Genomic DNA, 16,085 nt, shown 5'->3' on the forward strand with positions numbered 1-16,085 from the left:
TTTGAAAATTTATACTGTCGCAAATGCGTTTTGTGCTATTCTAGCCGTGAATTAATCTACATCAAAGTTCTAGGTTCTATTATGCAAAATGCTGAATGGAGAAGTGTAATGTGCAAAATAACTATTATACCGTATTTTGTATTATTGAAAAGTGTATTCTGTATTTTAACAGAGTGACATTGGTATTGTGGAGCAATGGAAATTGCAAATTCTAAAACTCAAGTGGTGGAAAAATTCTCCAAATCATTTTGTACACAACACCCTTCCATGGGGTAATGTCAGATCATGCTGAGACGTAAAAACGAACATTTGTGATTTGCCAAGTGTACCAGTGCTATGGAAGGTAATAAAAACTTTTAAAGATACTAATGAATAATGTATGCAGAACAGTTACTAGGTAAAGGTTAACAAAATAAGTTCAAACACTGATTATTGGCTTTTACTCAAGTTTAAGTGAAAGCTTCTGATGTCCTGATATTTGTCAATGGGGACGTTTCTTTTATTGGAAATCTTCAGGAGAATTTAAAGAAAAAATATTTCATGTGCAAAGAAAGGTTAACACAATAATTTTGCAATGGCAAAGCAAAATAAATGGTGGTTGGAGTTTTCAAGCAATTAAAGTAACAAACATGTTTGCCTACAAATTTGTTACTGTCCTTGGAAACGATAAGAGTACTCTTCGAAATATGGCCTAAATAAATCAGTAATTGTTCTTTCATAAGTATTTCAGAACCACAGATCCCAAGAAATGTACCTGGAGGTTTTACATCAGGTTCTATGAAGTAGTCCTGCAGTTAATCAATACAATACTTTGTAATTAAACACAACATAAAATATCATAATAGATTTTGTTATGTTCAATTTCATCCTAGTAGACATAACATCTTCTAACAATTTTTAAAGTCAAAAGACAATCCAACTGAACAGCACAAAAAAAAGTACATATCACAAGAATGTCAACATTTTATTTACATATTTGGATTTCACAAATCTTAAAAACGAGACATATAAGTATAGCACTATAGTAGTGTAGATCCTTTATAAAAACGAGACATATACGTATAGCATTATAGTAGTGTAGATCCTGTATAAAAACGAGACATATACGTATAGCATTATATATAGAAGTGTAGATCCTTTATAAAAAAAACATGCTTAAAATATAATTTGATATGTTTATCAGACTTATTGTGACTATAAGGAAGAAATAAATTTTAATAACTTGTCACAACTAACTGGTGAGTATAACTGAGAATGGAGTTTAATGACTCATTTATGTCACCCCTAACTGGGTAAACAGTATCTAGAAATGTGAGTTACCACTGACCACTGAATTGGTCAGAAAAATTTACATAGCGAGTTAAGGAATGACAAATTGCACATCATTTACAAATCCTGTGTATAATAATTTTTATATTTAATCTCTTTTGAGACACCCATATCCAATTAATACAGACAATCCACATTGTTCATTGACAAACCCTGTGAATAATAATGTTTATATTTAATCTTTTCAACCCATCAATATGGACATTCCACATCATTCATTCACAAACCCTGTGTATAATAATGTTAATCTTTTGACCCATCATTACCTATCAATACGGACAGTCCACATCGTTCATTTCAACATACACAGATTTAATCTGAGAATAATAGTCTAACGTATCTGCTCCGTTTTCACGTCCCAGACCAGATTTTTTATATCCACCAAACGGTACACCAACAGGATAAACATTATAATTATTGATATATAATGATCCTACTTCCATATTACTAGCTACTCTATGTGCCCGTGTCAGATCTCTGAAATAACAAGAGCATCGCTAACGCTGCAATATACGTCCACATTCCAGCTTTGATTGATATGGTACTTTTTAAAATGAAGAGAATGAAATATGAAATGGCTGTAATATGATCAGAGGCAAAGAAGGCTAGGCGTCTGGTTTGTTTTGCCAAATTTACAGAAATGAAATGAAATGGGGTTTAACGTCCTACTGTTCTGCTCCTATACTGGGCTAATGAAGACGGGCATACGCCATACAGTGTGCTATGAGGGAAATTTTGCCCGGGCAGCGGCACTATCGCCTACTCTTATATCGAATTCCAACTGCCAAGGGATCTTTTACGTGCATTCTAATGTATACACGGGACCTCGGTTTTTCGTCTCATCCGAAGGACTGGACAGCTGTCCTTGTCAGGCCCTCCGTTCTGCACCACTGACAAGGGGAAACCACGTCGGAAAATCCAGATGAACTTTCTCGGCCAATGCAGGGATCGAACACCCGACCTCCAGGCTAGCGAGCCAGCGTCTTAACCACCCAGCCACCCCAAATTTACAGACAAAATACTAACAATAAAGTGGGTGTGACACTGCCCCAAGAGGTCGGGGCAAGTATCAAAATAAATAGTTGCTGTCTTTATGGTATAAGGAATAAATATGCAAAGTTCCAAGATGATCCATTCAGAATTGCAGCCTGTAGACGATAAATACAAAAATTGGGCATGGCTCTGCCCATGGGGGTTGGATATGGAAACAATATAAATAGTTGCCGTCCTTAGGGTATAAGGAATAAGTACTCCAAGTTCCAAGATAATCCATTCAGAATTGTGGCCTTTGGGCGTTAAAGGGAAAATTGGGCGTTGCTCTGCCCCTGGGCATTGGGGCATTCACCAAAATCAATAGTTGATGCCCTTAGGCTATAAGGAATACATATGCCAAATACCAAGTTGATCCATCCAGAATTTGGGCCTGTAAACGATAAACATAAAAATTGGGCATGGCTCTGCCCCTGGGGGTCGTGACATGCAGTTGTCGTCCTTAGGCTATAAGGAAAACATATCCCAAGTTCAAAGAAATCCATTAAGAATCGTGGCCTGTAGGCAACTCACAGAGACACAAAGAAAAAATGGGTGTGGCTCTGCCCCTGGGGGTTGGGCAATCACCAAAAAAATAGAGGTCAGCCTTAGGGTATAACGTATAAGTATAAAAAAGTTTTCAAGATGATCGATTAAGCATTGCAGGCTGTAAGTGACATACAGACACACAAAAAGAAAATGGGTGTGGCTCTGTCCCTGGGCATTCACCACAAACAATAGGGATGTTCCTTAGGATAGAAGGAGTATGCATGCAAAGTTTCAAGGTGATACGTTATGAAATGTGGTCTGTAGATAACAAACAATGAATACAAGAAATGGGCGTGGCTCTGCCACTGGGGGTCGGGCATGCACCAAAAACAATAGGATCATCCTTAGGGTATAAGGAATTCATATGAAATTTTTTCAAGACGATCGATTAAGAATTGTGGCCTGTAGGCGACAGACACACAAAAAGAAAATGGGCTTGGCTCTGCCCCTGGGGGTTGGGCATGCACCCCAAACGATAGGGGTGTTCCTTAGGGTACAAAGAATAAGTATGCAAAGTTTCAATATGATGCGTTAAGAAATGCGGCCTGTAGACGACAAACAAACAAATACAAGAAATGGGCGTGGCTCTGCCCCTGGGGATCGGGCATGCACCAAAAACAATAGGGATCATCCTTAGGGTATAAGGAATAAGTATGTAAAGATTCAAGATGATAACTTAAGAATTGTGGCCTGTAGGCGACACACAGACACACAAAAAGAAAATGGGCGTGGCTCTGCCCCTGGGGGTTGGGCATGTACCCCAAACGATAGGGATGTTCCTTAGGGTACAAAGAATGTGTATGCAAGATTATAAGTTAAGAAATGTGGCCTGTAGACGACAAACAAACAAATACTAGAAATGGGCGTGGCTCTGCCCCTGGGGGTCGGGCATGCACCAAAAACAATAGGGATCTTCCTTGGGGTATAAGGAATAAGTATACCAAGTTTGAAGAAAATCCAGTAAGAATTGCGCCCTGTAGGCGACACAAAGACACACGAAAAGAAAATGGGCGTGGCTCTGCCCCTGGGGGTTGGGCATGCACCCCAAACGATAGGGATGTTCCTTAGGGTACAAAGAATGTGTATGCAAAGTTTCAAGATTATTAGTTAAGAAATGTGGCCTGTAGACGACAAACAAACAAATACTAGAAATGGGCGTGGCTCTGCCCCGGGGGGTCGGGCATGCACCAAAAACAATAGGGATCTTCCTTGGGGTATAAGGAATAAGTATACCAAGTTTGAAGAAAATCCATGAAGAATTGCGCCCTGTAGGCGAACCACAGACACACACACACACATACATACATACACACACACACACACACACACAGACAGGGGCGACGGCATAATACGTTCACATTATGAATGTGGACGTATAAAAATAGAAAAGTGAAAGTAAATAATATTCAACTTTGAAGCATGTCAATAGTTCCCAACTTTTGTCCCCTATTTCTGAGGACCTTAACAACTATGTTCAATCAGATATCCCAAGGGATCTTTTAAGTGCATGTTAATGTGTACACAGGACCTCTGTTTTTCGTCCCATCCAATACCGTAATCGAACCCACGACCTCCAAGCAACTCACTTAGCCACTGTGGCTTCCTTCTAACTATGAATTTCCAGACTAAACAACACGATACAAACAACCTATGATGTTCTTAAACTGCAGCATAAATCTCAAGCTTTACAAAGATACAGCTATTTGCTATTTCCCTTTCCTTTGCAATACACTTTGGTTATACACTTTCCTTATAACATTACTTACCTGGTAAATACTCCACCAGCTAATCCAAACTCAGAATTATTGGCTCTCTTTACAGCTTCTTCTTCTGTGTCAAAGGTCAACACAGACATGACAGCCCCAAAAACTTCTTCCTTAACAACAGTCATGTCATCACGGCAATCACTTAGTATACATGGAGATAAATAATAACCATTTTTTAGACTAGCATCTTGAGGAATGATTCTCTCGCCTCCATAAACAATGTTAGCTCCCTTTAAATAAAATGTTCAATTATATACAACACGATCAATGTTTAAATTCACATCAACATTTTACTAACTCTAATTTTCAATTAGGTTTTATTTTTGTCTAACTGGGTATGCTCATTGGTCTCCCATGTGCACTTCACATCATTCAGTCAAGTTGCATGGTTTCGATTCAAGGCTTATAAAATTGTGGGTTTGCTCCCACTGCTATAAAGACCCCTTTGTGCCTGATAATTATTGAAATAATATGTACAATATTTTAGTTCGCAAAGAATGGATTTTAAACCCCATTTCTCTCCAATTTACGATAAATGAGACAAAGGACAACTTCTTGTAACTTCTTAAAGATTTCGCCTTAACCAAATATAGAAGCAAAGTAGTCTACAGTGGTTTCAAAAGCATGGAAAAATAGAATTTGACTATCTGTGCCAACTGAAAATGTAATCCTCTGATAAAACTATGACATGCCAACCGTGAGGCTAATTCAGCATGCCTCAATCCCAAAATAAATAGATTACTTGCAAACCCATCTTTTTATAAAGCATCAATGAAACTAAATAGCATTCAATTAAAATCAAAGTCTAATGAACATCTACACAAAGTTTGAACATTTTGTTTCAATTAGAAGCAGGAGTTACTGTGTTGTAAAAATGTGATGTATTGAAAAGCAACATCTAAACACTTTTGTGAATGATGCACTGTAAGGTATAATAATAAATGTATTTGAGTTTTATTATGAATATATAATCTCTTTCTAAAACATAAAAGTAAAGTAACTAATTTTTACCTCTTGTTTAGCACCTTTAATATAGCTTAAAACTTTTTCAGCTTGTTGTTGATTAATACTGGCACCAACCGTTGTATTCTCATCATTAGGATTACCTATAACCATTGCTTTTGTTCTAGCTTTAAGTTTCTCTAGAAACACATCAACTATCTTCCTCTCTACAAATACTCTAGTACCATTAGAACATACCTACACATGATTAAAATGCAATATTTAGTACTTTTGTATATCTATATCCAGGGCTGTCTTAACGTATGGCCACGCTGGGCAGTTGCGTGGGGTCTCCACGGTCATAGGGGTCCCATGCTTATCTGCATATTTTGTGACTTGTTGTTTAATTAAACACTGATTTTGTTTGAAGTACCAATACAATAAATATTTGTTCAATTTTATCGACTATTTACATTTCTATTACTGTGAGTGGTTGTGTACATGTAGGTATGGGCCTCAAAGCACTGCTTTGCCCGGGGGCCTTTAATCACTGTAATGCTGTTAAGACGGCCCTGTCTATATGGCAACTGTTCCATCCACAAATACATGCTCAAGAGTCGAGAGGCTTACACTGTACACTTATACTCAAAATTAAATAAAAGAGTTTTCAAAATTTCTTTTAAACGATTCGAGTGAACTTGAAGTTATAGCACTATGTGGTAAGCCATTTCATAAAATTGATGCTATTAACCCTTCATCACTCATTTATCAAAATCCTTAGCTCTGGTTAAATTTTAACAGAAGCAATATCAATTGTAATATTTTAGCCATAAATTATCAAGAAATGAGAACTGACAATAAAGACCAATACAGCAAGCTGGTTTATGTTTCCAGAGAAACAGAAATATTAAAAAGATTACAGAATATTACTTAAACTTACCTGTCCTTGGTTACTAAAGTTAGCCAACATGGCACCTTTAACAGCATTATCTATCTGACAGTCAGAAAATATTATTAATGGTGATTTACCTCCTAATTCTAATGTTACATGTTTTATATCCTGAAATTAAACCACCAAACAAAGTCAATAAAGCTTCATGTTTTCTCATCTGGTGAAAATGTTATCAAAGTACAGAATAGAACAACATCAAACATGGCAAATTTTAATTAAACTCTTTAGGATGTCTGTTTCTAGTGCAAAGCCAAGACAGAGGTTTTACAAAGAATGATACACACAAATAAATGACTGCATGGTTTTTAAAGTTATTATCAGGCTTGCTTGACCCCTTGGTTGTCTAAAAAAAAGATATAAAATAAGTACTGATCATCTAAATGGTTTGTTTTTTCTTGACAGAAACATAGATAACTAGACTCTTGATGTTAAAACTTACTTTAGCACAAGCTTCCATGATTTTACTACCAGTTGGTACGCTACCAGTAAATGTCATTTTATCAATACCAGAATGTGATGACAACACTTGACCTGTTATAGTTTCTCCCTGAAATCAAAACATAATATTGTCTTACAAACACTCCAAAACAAAGAATGGTGAAATACTGGTACTGTAATATTCAATTGTTCATTACATAAAAGAGAGATAGAGAAACATAGGGCTTAACATCCACTCAACAAAAACTAGGTCATTTCGTTACTAACATAATGATGCCCTTCTATTTCAATAATTTTCTTGTACATACAAGTCTTTAGCAGTGGGAGGGAAACCAGAGGTACTGGGGATAAAAACTTGCTATGTATAAGCCTAGGATGAAATCCACGCAACATGACTCAATGACAGATCTTATGATCCAAGTACATGCATTAGACCACTGACATCAGGCACCCAATCCACAAAACTACATTACTGTTTATGGAATATAGTAACTGTAGATTAGGGCCAGTTTCTGTAACTGAACTGCTGAGAATTTCTGTGTCAATCTTCAATAGACAGGTTGGCATAGAAAAGTCCAGGGCGTCATGCGGTGTGCTATGAGAGAAATTTCGCCTGGTCAATGGCACTACGGCCTACTCTTATGTCAAGGGTTCATTTACGTGCACCCCAATGTGTACATGAGGTTTTAGTTTTTCGTCCCTTCTAAACAACTAGACAATTGTTTCTTGTCGGCCCCTCTGTCCACGAAACATTGACAAGTGTTAACTAGACTGGAAAATCTAGAGGAGTTTTCTTGGCGAAAACCAGGATCAAACTCATATTCTCCTGATGACATTACCTGAATAACATTAAAACAACCATCTGGTAAACCAGCTTCTTTATAAATCTCTGCTAACATAACAGCTGTTAATGGTGTTAGTGGTGATGGTTTAAATACCATTGTATTACCACATGCTAGTGCTGGTGAAGACTTCCAGGATGCCATCTGGAATGGATAGTTCCAAGCACCAATACCACCAACTACACCGATAGGTTCTCGTACTGTATATGCAAAACATCCACTATCTAATTTCATAAAATCACCTAAAAAAAGATATAATTATATTTATCTTGCATTGTTCATTATCATGTTTATTTATATTTCAAAATAGGACATTATCTCATCATAAGATTTACTGGATTCACTTACATAATTACTATTTCTTGAATTACATATCTTAAATTGACCGTTAAGTTTATTTACAAGTAGTAACTAATTGTAGTCTTGGACTATGAACTAAACTCATATTTTGTAATTCTAATTATGTGCATCATGTATGTCTTAACATCTGTCATCTCAGTGCAGTATAACTTCGGTCATTTCTTTCTCATTGTTCATTAGGTCTTATCTATGTTTAATACAATATATATAATTGTCATTAACACTTCAATTTAGCTATTCAAGCAAGAAAGACATTTTAACAATTTGATTGATGACATAGAAGAGGGTTTTGTCTAAGACTCATAGTTTGGATGTTGTTAAAATGCACTAATTATCTCTTGGCTCCTGTAGATGACTGGACAGACCTTTACGATAAATCAGACATGATGGTGTCGGTGTACAAATAAATTAAGAACATTTACCATTGTGATTGACAGCTAATCCACCGTAATATTCTATTGTATCAGCACAGCCTTGTATATCATATCTAGCTTCCCATATTGGTTTACCTGTATCTAATACTTCTGTACGAGCTAATTCTTCACTTCTACCCTACAGTAAGAACATTAGACTTCACATTTAGAATGATCAACGGTATTCTGGAATGGTTAAGCAATGAATCTTATTTAAAAAATTTCAAAGGGGAAAAGAATCTTATTTACCGCCTTGTATACAATACTTTGGTTATTCTGAAACTATTATGTACCAATTTTGATTTCTATAGCTTTGTGTGCAATGTAACGGGTTTGAATTATCCAAAACTGTGGTCTTTCTATATACTTTAGTTCATATTCCAACTGTCCTGTCTAAGATTGTATTTTGTGCATGTCAATGTTAAGACAGATGGACCTTGATTTTTCCATCTTATCCCAAAAAACACACCTAACATCTGAAAAACAGTTTTGAATATGATTATTTTCTAACTCTGCATCAGGATTTAACCTGTCAAAGTCCAGTACACTCTCCTCGACTATCATGGTCCGCTATTATAACATTCGTCCGATACCCAAGAGCTACATGTAGCTGACATTGATGTTTTGCAGAGTTAGGGGATATTTTTATATGCAATTTCCAAACTACTGCAGTCCTTTTTTGTCTGTGTTATATTGTAGAATTTTAAGTACTTGCTTTTGGGCAACTTAGTTTCATGTTAAATTTATATTGACCTATTACCCTGATTATTTCAGCAGCTTTCCGTAAAACTTTCCCTCTTTCAAACGCAGATATCTGCGACCATGATTTGAAAGCTTTTCTAGATACATCTACAGCTTGGTCTATATCATTACCTCCTGAAGACTGAATTTCTCGAATTACTTCACCTGATTACAAACAAAAAGATAGGTTGACAGGCTATGAAACATACATACACAGCAGCTAAGTTGTCTGAGCAGTCCATAAAAGTTTTCTCACTCGACTTTTAATGTTAGAGATTTCAACTTGAAAAAAAGGGAAATCAATATCCAATCAATCCTCAAAATTCTATGCATATGGTTTCATGAACCTGGTCATTACTTATAATTTTCAAGCCAAACAGAGGATTACTTTAGCAGTTGGGCAGCTAGAAACACCACAAGGGCAATAATACTGAAATAATTCTGAAATAATTATCAAAATATCACATAATACATAACCACACTTGGGCACATAAGAGTTAAGATAAACTACTCAAATATTTTTTTGCTCTCTTATTAAAGTCAATATCTCAGAAACTGCAGTTTCATACATCAACAGTCATTTATATATCAGAAACTCATAAAATCATATTACCTGTAGCAGGTGAAATTAAACTGAATCTTTGATTTTTGTCTGTATTTGAAGGATCCACTCTATGACCTCTAACATAGTTCAAAGGTTGTTGAACCTGTGTAGCACTTGGTGAAACTGATGACATCATTCTTTTAGATAAAAATGTACAAACATATTTGGTCTTCATCTTGAAAAATATCTAAAAAATAAAAATCATCCTTATATATTGTTTTCTGATCAGGCAATTTTATTTCAGTATTTCAACTGTTAAAACTACTGTTTTTTTTCTCCGACTGGGCTAATGAAGACTGGCATATGCCATACAGTGTGCTATGAGGGAAATTTTGCCCTGACAGCGGCGCTAAAGCCTACTCTTATATTGAATTCTAACTGCCAATGAATCTTTTACGTGAATGCCAATGTGTACATAGGACCTCGGTTTTCTGTCACATTACAAGTAGGTGATAAGTGCAGGATAACAAGGAAAATCTGTCAAAGATCTTCAAAAAAAACCCCAGAGCTATCCAGATTATGAGAACATAATCATGAGATACCTATATATTCATAGACTGAGGACCGGGGTACATCCTTAACACTACTTTCCCCAAACATCCATTTAACAGGCTACTGTTACTAATATTAAGTGTTGAATGATGGTTTTTAAATTACAATAAAATAAAAACAGTGGAGTCAAATTAAAATGGTAAACTATGACCTGATAATGCATGTTGTGGCTCTGGGGTTGAAAGTGCAATCAAAATATGTATTTCAAGTTTTATGAAAAAACACCCAGTTTATATATCAAAATTGTGTGCTGACACATCAATTGTCTAACTGCATACTGATAATGATTGTGATTTTAACCTTATATAAAAGAAGTAGGACACAATTTATAAACTAGGCCTACAGTCATACAATGTAATCTATCAGTCTCTCCTTTTTAAAAGAGTGAGACGAGAAATGGGGTTTAAAGTAGCTAAGTCTCTAACTCAATATCATCCAAAGTCTTACACGTTGAAAACACGAATTATTTGTCAATTCCAATCAACATTGATGTTGTTATTTTACCGGGAAAAGGTAGGCTTCTGATATCCAATATTTAAGACAAAATAAACATCTTACCATTGGTACACGAATCGTGTACCATAGTGCATTTTGTCGTCATTTGTAACAAGTGACCAGAAAGAGTGAGGCTAGACATATTCCACAACTCATGTCATTCGGCGATGCCATAACTTATCTGAAGAGCATGCGCAATAGGCTGGAATAACCAGACGCTAGAAATTTCTATTTGGTAGGCTGCTGAGACTCATGCCGTATTTCGCTGGACCTAACTGATTTGAAATTAGAGTCAAAATGGAAATAGTTGAATGTAAATCAGTTCATATACAATCAGATTATATACTATTCAAAAAAAGTAGGGGATATTTGATTTTGGGGGCATAATACTAAAATATGCAAATGACTACGAAAAAAGTCACTATAGAACCTAACAGAAGAAACATTTCCAGTTACATGTGACGCCCAAACGCACCAATAGCTACCGCATGGAATGCAGGTGATGCTTGGGATCATCATGGGGGTCCAACCCAAGATTTGCACGACTCTGACTTTGAATGTTACAGTCATTGTGGCATTGAATTCCAGGGTGGAAACATCAGTTTAATTGTTTTAGTGACCAGAAAACAAATTTTGATATGCGTCGGCTTACCCAAAATGAAAGGTTACGTGCCCTTGGCATGCTACAGATCGGCACAACACAGGCGGTTGTGGCGCGGACGATGAATGTTTCTCAGTCTGTCATAAGCAGGCTATGGTCCAGATACCGTGATACACAATCTGTACAGGACAGACCACGATCAGGTCGACCAAGGGCGACAACTCAAGCCCAGGATCGATTTATCCGTACCTTGGCCTTGAGAAATCGTGTCATCACAGCAAATCATAGGGGTCTGCATAGGGGTCACCTTCGCGCCCGACGTCCTCGCGTGATCCCTTGTTTGAGAGATCATCACATTCAGGCAAGACGTTGTTGGTGTAGGGATCGTCAACACTGGGATAATCGACGCTGGAGCAATGTGATGTTTTCAGATGAGTCAAGGTTCACTGTTGATTTTTTGGACAGACGTAGGAGGGTGTGGCGTCGTGGAAACAAACGCTTCCAAGACGTTAACGTCATCAGACATGATCGATTTGGTGGTTCTGTTATGGTGTGGGGAGGCATCACTGTTGTTGGAAGAACGGCTTTACATGTTGTTGCAGGGCGTGTTACAGGCCAGTACTACCGGGACAACATCTTGGCAGTCCATGTTGTGCCGTTAGCACGACGTCATGGCCGCCGTTTCATCTTCCAGGATGACAACGCAAGATGTCACAGGGCCAGGATCGTTACAGGTTACCTCCAACAACAGAACATCACCACATTACCTTGGCCAACACTGAGTCCCGACCTCTCCCCCATCGAGCATGTCTGGGACATGCTTGGACAGAGGTTACGTCAACGTCAACAACGTCCTGCCAATGTCCAAGAACTTGCTGCTGCGTTGCAACAGCAATGGGACAATCTGGACCAAAATGACCTTAGACGTCTCATTAGGAGTATGCCACGTCGGATCAATGCTTGTTTGGCAAACAGAGGAGGATTTACCCGTTACTGACTTGGTTGTGATGCTGTGGTAACTTTGCTGTTTGACCCCGGGTATCATTTTACCCTTATAATGGTCAGTCTGTGCCTTACTTAGTCTAATGATCATTTGGAATAAATCGATGAATGTGAACTTCATTTCATTTTGTCATTTGTTTCTTCGTCAGTTTCATTAGGTGACTTTAATAACACTTAAAAATCAAATATCCCCTACTTTTTTTGAATAGTATATTATTATATGCGTTGCAACCCATTTGGGTCAATTTCTAGGTCCCAAATATTAGCAATTTAGCTCCTTTAATGTCCTACTTTATCTGCACCAACCAGGCAACTGAAGACAGGCATACACCATGCAGGGAAATTTGGCCTTGGCAACGGCGATACCGCTTACTCTTCGTCGAATTGCAAGTGCCATGCCAAGGTGTACACAGGACCTCAGTTTTCCATGCCATCCGAATAACCAGACGCTGTTCCTTACCATGCCCTCCTTCCTTAGTTCCTACACCACTGACAAGAGGAAACCAAGCTGGAAAATCATGAGGAACACTGTGATCGAACCTGGGACCTGGCTTGTACTGGTAAGCCAGTGTTATAACCTACCCACTGAACCACTGGAATTCCCCTGTGACATTAACTAAAACCTTATTCTTGCACCATCTACATGTATAAAATAAGGTTATAGTTTAACATAGACCTTATTACAGCTACCACAGAACATGGCCGGTTTAAGAAAAAAAATATGTCATATAAAATTGTCACAACTGACAAATCTGATCAATCTGTTTTCTATCTCATATCTTTCTTCCCAACTTACTATGCATGGTGACCTACCTTGTGCATAAATTTCTCAATTAAATGATGAAATGTAGAGGATAATAATTGGTCAATACTCGATATCGACAAATATTCAATTGTGTGTTAAAAAGAAACATCTGAAGGTCTATTACACTGTTACAGGAATGGCTAACATATCTCTGCTGCATGTAAGATTAGAAGTGGTGTTTTGCATCCTTGTGATAATAATACTGTATGGTAGTAAGCATAAACCTACTAATTACTTTCAAAAATTTTATTATTTTGTGCACATCCTTTTTAGCGCCTGTTATAGGCCTATCATCTTTCACATTGTTTTGCATGTTTGGGTAATAATAAGGAATACAGCACAATTTTCCAAGGAATAATTAATATGCCAAGTTTCATGTCGATTGTTTTTGTATGCCCACATGAATTGGAATAGCCTTAGGCATTTTTCGAAGAGCGTCGCCCTCAAAAACAACAACAAAGTATTGGTTGGGGCCGAGTTTCTGGTACAAAAATATAATTAAAGGAGCTAAATCACTAATATTTGAGACCTAGAAATGGATACAAATGGGTCGCAACGCATATAAAAATGTAATATGAATGTATATAAACTGATTTACGTTCAATCGTTTCTGTTTTTAGTGTAATTTCTAATCAGTTATGTTCGGCAAAATACGTCAGAAATCTCAATCAAATGGCAATCTCTATCGTCTGGGTATTCCAGTCTACACAGGTAGTATTATTGGGCATTCTCTACAGATAAGAATATGGCTTCACCGTTTGTGGAATATGTCTAACCTCGTTCTTCCAGTCCCCTGTTACAAATTGCACTGAAACACATTATGGTGCACGATTCGTGTACCAATGGTAAAATGTTTATTTTATCTTAAATATAGGATATCAGAAGCCCATCTTTTTCCGGTAAGATCACAACATCAATGTTGATTTAAATTGACAAATAATTTGTGTTTTTAAAGTCAAAGACTTTGGATGATATTGATAGAGTCAGAGACTTAGCTACTTTAAATTAATGAATTAAGATATTGGGACAGGGGTAGGCTACATGAGTTGCGTGGCTCATCTCAATTCGTCTGTTAACAAATTGACGCGCATGGTATGTAAAAGGACGGCCGCCCCTTATCTATTACATGTATATATATATATAACCTACTTTCCCATTCTGCACCTGTGTAATTGCAAGACGTGTATTTATTTGTATTTGTCAATGTTCATAAGACGTACGTGGCCCATAATGAAAATTGTTTCATTAAATACAACAAGATAAGAAATGACAATTGCAAGGCGCTATTGCATGACAATTGGTGTAGTATGCGCATAATCGGTATACTCACAAGATAAATTTATACTACAGTACAAAAACGGCTAAACGTTTACAAATTTCATCGTACTTTAATCATGATAAAAAATTTTTTTTGGCAACACTGATTCAGGGGAAATAACTCTCAATGAAAGTGGCAGGGTAAAGACCACATAACAAATTCTTTATAATCGATCAAGGAAGCTGTTAAATTTCTACTCGATTGAACAAGTATAACAAACTTTCCACCCCCCCCCCCTGAAAATCACACTACTCTCAGTGTTTCGTTTGATTAGACCTAGAGAGGGATTTCTTAGGCCATTGCTTCAGAATGCTGAAAATACGAATTTATAATTCCCATTGGACAATAATTGCAATATCCTATTGTGGCAAAAAAGAAAAGAAAAAAAAAATCACAATAAGTATGTACATGTAGGTGCAGAGTCAGAAACACAATTCAACATCGTTATTGATGATGAAAAATCTCATTTTGAGTCCACAAATCATCAACAGCGGGTAAATCCGCCACGAAAGATCGATTATGAAATATACAGCTAGGGTTCCAGTTTAACCCTTTTCTTTGTCTATACATGTATATCTTTTTATTCCATAATTATTTTTTCCCGGCGTTGCACAGGTTCGTATCTCAAGTTAGACCACTTCGATTTCAGCTGTAACCATGCAACGCGGATGCCGGGTAAACTGTTAGTTTTATTTTGAACATATTTAGATCTCAACACATTTAATTCTAATGAGCAACTGCTTCTTATAAATCTATATGGGAAATATACAGCGTGATTTCCCCTTGTCAGTGATGCAGGACGGAGGGCCTGACAAGGGCAGCTGTCTAGTCGTTCGGATGGGACGAAAAACCGAGGTCCCGTGTACACATTAGCGTGCACGTAAAAGATCCCTTGGCAGTTGGAATTCGATATAAGAGTATATAGGCCGTAGCGCCGCTGCCCGGGCAAAATTTTCCCTCATAGCACACTGTATGGCGCATGCTCGTCTTTGTTAGCCCAGTTTAGGAGCAGAACAGTAAGACGTTAAACCCCATTTTATTTCATTTCATATACATTAACGGTTGTCATGGAAGAATGGATTAATATTTAATACAATACAAGGTCAGCCACAATAGATACGGGAACAATAGTTCCGCATTAATGATTGATTAACTTGTTACATAATTAATTATATGGTGTACACAGTAGTGATACATAACTTTCAACGCCTTTAACTTTTTATCGTCCGTAATATTTATAAGTGACCATACTGCACTATAGTACATGTCATACTACAGTAGTAGTAGAATAATACAAAATGGCTTCTATATGGAATAGACTCGTGTGTCTTTTATACTTATATATTA

The 16,085-nt window shown here is 37.0% G+C and overlaps 1 protein-coding gene across 1 annotated transcript; it reads right to left on the reverse strand.

The window, feature by feature from the left end:
* Positions 1-949: 949 nt before the first annotated feature.
* On the reverse strand, positions 950-14,849 carry LOC126832027 (4-trimethylaminobutyraldehyde dehydrogenase A). The gene is made up of 10 exons (XM_050562715.1): positions 14,751-14,849; positions 9,975-10,152; positions 9,381-9,526; positions 8,630-8,759; positions 7,845-8,089; positions 7,007-7,114; positions 6,556-6,675; positions 5,685-5,873; positions 4,674-4,903; positions 950-1,806 (listed from the first exon to the last, which is right to left on the reverse strand). The coding sequence occupies exons 2-10, from the start codon at positions 10,138-10,140 to the stop codon at positions 1,599-1,601; spliced, it is 1,542 nt and encodes a 513-aa protein (XP_050418672.1). The 5' UTR covers positions 10,141-10,152; positions 14,751-14,849; the 3' UTR covers positions 950-1,598.
* Positions 14,850-16,085: the final 1,236 nt, after the last annotated feature.

The sequence above is a fragment of the Patella vulgata genome, chromosome 9, assembly GCF_932274485.2.
Source record: "Patella vulgata chromosome 9, xgPatVulg1.2, whole genome shotgun sequence".
Lineage (NCBI taxonomy): Eukaryota > Metazoa > Mollusca > Gastropoda > Patellidae > Patella > Patella vulgata.